This window comes from Mustela putorius, unplaced genomic scaffold, assembly GCF_011764305.1.
Source record: "Mustela putorius furo isolate JIRA1106 unplaced genomic scaffold, ASM1176430v1.1 tig00000874_pilon_pilon_pilon, whole genome shotgun sequence".
NCBI lineage: Eukaryota > Metazoa > Chordata > Mammalia > Carnivora > Mustelidae > Mustela > Mustela putorius.
Window position 1 is genome coordinate 8,456,794 of NW_025421505.1, and position 6,310 is coordinate 8,463,103.

Sequence of the window (6,310 nt, forward strand, 5' to 3'; positions counted from 1 at the left end):
GAAGAGATGTATGAATGAGCCCTGGGATTCTCCGATATTTAGAAGTCAAAATCAAAGAGGAAGAAGCAGAAAAGAAGACTGAGATAGAACATCCAGTATGGTAGAAAAAAAAAAGGATACGTAGTTTTATTTTATTTTATTTTATTTTATTTTAAAGATTTTATTCTAAGTAATCTCTACACCCAATGTGGGGCTTGAACGCATAACCCCAAGATTAAGAGTTGCATGCTCTACCAACTGAGTGGCCAGGTGCCCCCTGAAGTGTAGTTTTAAAAAGGATAAGTGCTCAACCAGGTCAAATGCTGCTAGGGAATTGTGTAAAATGAGGACATAGACATGACCACAAAATCTGGCAAGGTAGAGGTCATTCATGACCTCAATAACAGGAGTTTTGGTGCACTGGTTTGGGTGGAAGATTGGGTGGAGAGGGTTGAAGAGTAAATATTGACTTCAGGATGAAAATAGTACAGAGACCACAGTGAAAACCCAAGGCAATCTCTAACTCCAGAGAACACGGAAAGCTGTTTAAGGATGGAAAGGTCATCATAATCTACCATATGGCTTAGCTTGGAGAGTATATCTGAAGTCTAACTCAGTACTCATCTAACTATTATGATATCATTATAACAAATTAATGGTGGATGGGAAAGCATGTATAGGGGGTGGGGTGGGGAGGGACTGGTGAAAGACCTAAGTCCTCCCTTTTTTTTTCAAAAAAAGATTTTATTTATTTATTTGACAGACAGAGATCACAAGTAGGCAGAGAGGTAGGCAGAGAGAGAGGAAAGCAGACTCCCTACCATGGGGCTCAATCCCAGGACCCTGGAATCATGACCTGAGCCAAAGGCAGACACTTAACGACTGAGCCACCCAGGCGCCCCTAAGTCCTCTCTTTTAAGATGACATGTGACTAAAGATCCATGAGCCCGGGTGTAGGGGATGTAAGGATAGAGGAGGTGTGAAAAAGTAGATCTGAAAAGGGAACATGTGAAGGAAGTGTAGGAGCATAGTGTGTCCAAAAGATCCATGAGGTGATATCCTTACACATGAGGTGATATATTTGACATGACAGCACAGTAACATGACTTTTCTAGCCCATGCATGTTCCAAGAAGGTGGGTATTGGAGGAGCAGGCCCTCTAGCATCTCAATGGCCGTGGTGTTTGAGGTCTTCAAGGGGGCCCTGGTGTGGGAGGCAAGTCTTAGAATGAAGATCTTAGTAGACACAGCTGGTTGGGACATGTGTGTCCTGGCCTGTCCCAGGCCCTGAGCCCTTTAGTGAGTGTAGCTCCATACATTTTCAGATGATGACTTGGACCTGAAGTGCAGAGAGGGTAAGGTGCCGGGCCAGGGCCACAACAGCTGGCCTAAACTAGGCGTTGTGGTCTCCGTCACAACTGAGAGTCTCAAGGGAGCAACAGTTGGGACCCAGCTTCTCTCCAGGCCCCATGAATGGAATGAAAATATTCTTCCTGGGTTACCCCAGGAAGCTGTTCTCTCTGGAAAACTCTCTTCAGCTCTTAATAAAAATAATGGCATTTACAATACAATACTATTATTTTTTTTTTTAATACAATACTATTATTAATTAGCTTTACGGTAGTGCAGAAACTTTTCTAAAGCTCTTATATATTATTATTTCAGTCCTCACCACACTATGAGGTGGATACTAGTTAGTGTCTTCCCCACATTATACTGGAAGAAAGTGAGCCACAGAAAGATCAAGAAAACTGCCTGAGTCAGGAGGTTTTGAGCAACAGAAGCCAGATTCTGACAGGTCTTTGGGCTCCAGTGTCCTCACAGTCCATAAAGGGATGTTCCTGAAAAGGCCAGTGTAAGGTCTTGAGTGTAAGGTCTCCCACAGCACTTGCTGGGGAGAAGGCAGCCAGAACTTTCTTGGCTCCCCTAGAGAGGAGGCGAAGAGCCTGGGGCTGGGAGAGCCAGGGGCCGAACAGATCCCGACAGGAGTAGGGTGGCTAGCCGGGGTCCAAGGACCAGAGGGGCACTCCGGTGGCCCAGGAGAGGGAGGCTTTAGTCCCTTCATCCTACTGGCCTGGGGCTGTGAACCAAAGTCTGCTTTCTCAGGCTAGTCTCATTCGGCTGTGGCTCCTTTAGCCCCCCAACACCAAACCTCCTGTGCCCCCATTTCTACTCCAGGCCTGAGACAGTACCTGCCCCAACTCCACAAACTAGGGTCCTTGTAGGGGTAGGAATTGGGGCAGATGCCTTTCCCTCACCTTTGAATCTTACTGGGTCTGAATCCTGCTCTGGATGTGTGTGGGGTGGGGGATGGGAGTGTCGTTCACCCCCACCCCAGGAGACCAACCCTCCTGATGGGGTTCTGCACACCTGACTGTCCCCTGTCCCACCATTCCTGGGCAGGGGCCAACCCTGCTCCCTGCACCCCAGTTCCTCAGGCCCCCCTCACCACTCTCTCAGGTGTCCGTGTCTGGGGACGGGCCGCTGACCCCCCCAGCCTCTTCTGGGCAGCCAGAAAGCTTGGGGATGGTCTCTGCAAGACCCCCGCCCCCATTTGTCCTTCTCCCCAGGTCCAGAGAGCCAAGTCACCGTTGCAGCAGCTCCTGTCACACCGCAGCCGCGCTGCCAGTGACAGCCTGGAGGCCGGTGGCCCTCCCCCGCAGGCCCCCCCCCAGACAGGTCCACGTGCGTCCCCAGACGTCTGAATCACTGCTGACGGCTTGGGACCTGGCGGTCGTGGGCTCCTGGGGAGTCACCGGGGAGGGGGGTTGGCGGCCACGTCGTCTCCGGGGGAACACCTGCAGACATAAATAGGCAGCCAGCGACGGCCGTGCTGCACAGTCCGCGCAGTGATCCGCACACTGTGCCCACCTGCGCCAGGATGCCGGACGCCATGCTCCCTGCCTGCTTCCTGGGCCTGCTGGCCTTCACCTCCGCCTGCTACTTCCAGAACTGCCCTCGGGGCGGCAAGAGGGCCCTGTCTGACTTGGAGCTGAGACAGGTATGAGCCTGGCGCATCTCAGGAGTGCCTGGAGGGGACAGAGGCCCTGGGCTGGCCAGCACTACCCTGCAGGGGCCGGGAAGGAGAGAAGTTGTGGAAGAGGCAGGCTCTAAGGGGAAGGGCCCAGCAGAAGAGAGGCTTGGCGTGGCTGGGCAAGGGTGGGTGGCCAGGCTGCCAGGCAGGCTAGGACAAGCTGGGGGACTTCTGGGACGCTATCCTCATCCAGGCAAGGGAGGAAGGCAAGCCGGTGTTTCCCCAGTAACCGGGCTTGGGGCGCATCAGGGAGAACTGGACAGTAAGGCCTCCTCTGTGCTGGTCCGAGCCTCGAAGCCACAACAGGCTGTGTCCTAGCCAGCATGGGAGGCCTCCCCGCTCCAGTCTTCACCTTCTCCTAGCCACAGCTCCCCTGGGCCCCACACAGAAGCTGGTCGTTGCTCTGAGCTCCTTGGGGTGAGGGTGCCACCTCCAGCAAGGAACTTCTGCTGGTAACCTAGCCCAGTTCTCCCCTACCCTGCATGTCCAGGCAATTCCCTTTTATGCCCTTTTCAGCAGAGCTGAGGGAAACCCCATCACCATGCTCAATCCCACCGAGGCCAGAGGTGGCTCAATTCTGAGCTGTTGAACCGACTGGAGTGGGTGGTGGGCAGCCCCCACAGACTGACCTTCCCTCTGCTTGGCACCTTTGGAAACCTGAGTCAGTGAGGTGCCCCATGCCCTTCCCTAGGGTCAGGCTTCTGCCACCCCCAGTTAGCGCTGGGCGGTGAGCTCAGGTCCAGGCCCAGTGAGGCCCACCAGCTGGTAGAGCCTAGACGGGAAACGGGAGGAGGGGCCTGGAAGTGCTGTGGGCGGGGCAGGTGCTAGAGATCAAGTTTCAGCGACGGGAGCAGGGGAGGAAGGTCGGAGTTAGGGGCAGGGTGGGCGGCTGAGAGAGGGGCGCACACCAGTGATGGCCCCAGAGCTGAGAGGGAGGGTCTCTTCCGTGCAGCCCGGTGCGGAGGGGGCCCCCCTCAACGAAGAGGGAGGATGCTGAGGGCTGTCACTCAGAGCCAGTCCTCTGTCACCTGAAAACCCAGGGATTTTAGTGGACGTGCGCCCTTTCCCCCGACCCCGTGCCCCCCCCCCCGGCCTCGCTCGGCCCTCGGTCACCTCCCCCCACCCCTGCCCTTCTCGTCAGTGTCTCCCCTGCGGCCCCGGGGGCAAAGGGCGCTGCTTCGGGCCCAGCATCTGCTGCGGCGACGAGCTGGGCTGCTTCGTGGGCACGGCCGAGGCGCTGCGCTGCCAGGAAGAGAACTACCTGCCGTCGCCTTGCCAGTCCGGCCACCAGCCATGCGGGAGCGGGGGCCGCTGCGCCGCCGCCGGCATCTGCTGCAACGATGGTGCGCGCGACCGGGACAGCCCCGGGGCGGACGGGGATCTGGGCAGGGGTGGCCCGTGGGGTTCCGGGCGGGCCTGGGCGATCTGGGTCCCGCCCGCCTCCCGCTCACCCTATGCCCCCTCCCCACCGCAGAGAGCTGCGTGACCGACCCCGAGTGCCGGGGGGGCTCCGGCTTCCACCGCCGTGCCCGTGCCAGCGACCGAAGCAATGCGACCGAGCTGGACGGGCCGACCGGCGCCTTGCTGCTGCGGCTGGTGCAGCTGGCGGGGGCGCCCGAGCCCGCGGAGCCCGCCCGGCCCGGCGTCTACTGAGCCGCTCGCTCACACTCTCCCCTCTCCCGTCACCCCGCAACCTGGAGAAATAAACCTTTTAAAACGCACCCGCGAGTGTCTGTCTCAGTGTTCGGGGGTGGGGAGGGGGCGCCGGCCCTTCTTCCTCCGCCGCCCCAGCCTCGGGGAAGCGATCTTGGCTTGGCTAAGTGCTAGGGGCAACTAGGGATAGGGCGACCTGGGGAGCGGGGGCGGGCAGGGCTGGGGCCAAGAGCGACCCTGCAGGGGCTGGGTGGACCCCCCAGCAGAGGGGTGGAAGGAAAGGTGAGGAGAGGGGAAGACGTTGAACAAGACAGCAAGAGAAGACAGAGAAAGGATGGAGAGAGAGATGTTGAGAGCTTCCGAGGGAAGAGTGAGAAAGCTCGAAGGGGACCGACGGGTGACCAGGGCTTCCTATGCCCCTTTACATTCCCGGACACTGAGGCACGGCTTCAGGGTCCCACCCAACTCCCCAGATTTCCAGTCTACTATTTCATCCAGGGCTGTGCGTTGTGTTTGTGTGTGTGTGTGTGTGTGTGTGTGTGTGTGTGTGAGAGAGAGAGAGAGAGAGAGAGAGAGTCTGGAGGCGGGAAGCAGCAAATCACCCCAGACCCAGCAGACAGAGGGCCAAATACTATCCCTCCAGGAAGAAGTTAAGCACTCGCCAAATCTCCCCCTTCAGCCAGAGTGAAGACGGAGCCCAGTGAAACCCTCGCTACATGACACCCCCCCCACCCCATCCACACAGCCACACAAACCACACACACTAACCCAAACACAGACCAGTGAACAACCAATAGGGGCATGCCTTGGGGTACTTGACCTCAGCTATGGGTAGAGACCCTGAATACACAATCAGAACCACAGACATACCCAGAGAAACACATATACAAACAGACTCACCGTGGGCAGGGACACACACACACACATACACGCTGTTGGACCTCCCACATGTATGTGCAGCTTCAGGACAGACATCCACTGGCATTCGGCCAATGCTATTCTGTGTCCCTCTGTCCTTCTTTGTCCCCTCTATTCCTTTATCCCCTTTGTGCCTCACCCACCTCTCTTCCCCGGTCCCCAGCTCCTTGGCCCTCTTTTGTTTCCTTCCTTGTCCCATGACACCCTCCCTTCCTCTTGCTCTGTTCCATCTGTTCTCTACATCCTGTCCTTGGGATTTCTTGCTCCAGGCCTTGGGGCAAAAAAAAAAAAAAAAAAAAAAAAAAAAAAGGCTTCTTCTCCTCTGGAATCCTCCACTGACTTAGAGGCCAGGAGGGAGGGCAGGCAGAGAAAAGACCCTCTGAGCCCTGATCCACACCCTGCTTTAGGGCAGAGTGTCGTGACTCAGCCTCAGCAGCTTCCTGGTGCTCAGCGGAAGTCAGGCTCTTACCTGGTTTTAGAGCTCTTCCGTTTGCCATCACTCCTGACCTGGCTCAGTGCTCAGAGGGATTAAGTATAAACAGAGGGCAGGAGCCCTGTGGGCTTCTATCCCTGCCATAGACTCCCACCTCTGCCCTGGTGTGGCCCATCAGAGCCAGTCCCCAGGTCTTGTAGGACTGGGACAGGCCAGATCTCATAGGAACTTAGTAACCCTTCAGGACACAGGGAGGTATCGCCCTCGCCCGGCAAGGACGACAAGAACCCTGGT

General features: G+C 56.8%; 1 protein-coding gene and 1 long non-coding RNA gene across 2 annotated transcripts; one reads left to right on the top strand and one right to left on the bottom strand.

Moving 5' to 3' along the window:
- Positions 1-1,549: 1,549 nt before the first annotated feature.
- On the bottom strand, positions 1,550-6,310 carry LOC106003775. The gene is made up of 2 exons (XR_001176457.2): positions 6,053-6,310; positions 1,550-2,776 (listed from the first exon to the last, which is right to left on the bottom strand). It is a non-coding gene; the product is annotated as an uncharacterized LOC106003775 (long non-coding RNA).
- LOC101670109 (arginine vasopressin) lies at positions 2,707-4,733 on the top strand. Its single transcript, XM_004772898.3, has 3 exons — positions 2,707-2,979; positions 4,154-4,355; positions 4,487-4,733. Exons 1-3 carry the CDS (start codon positions 2,860-2,862, stop codon positions 4,663-4,665), a joined length of 501 nt encoding a protein of 166 aa, XP_004772955.2. The 5' UTR covers positions 2,707-2,859; the 3' UTR covers positions 4,666-4,733.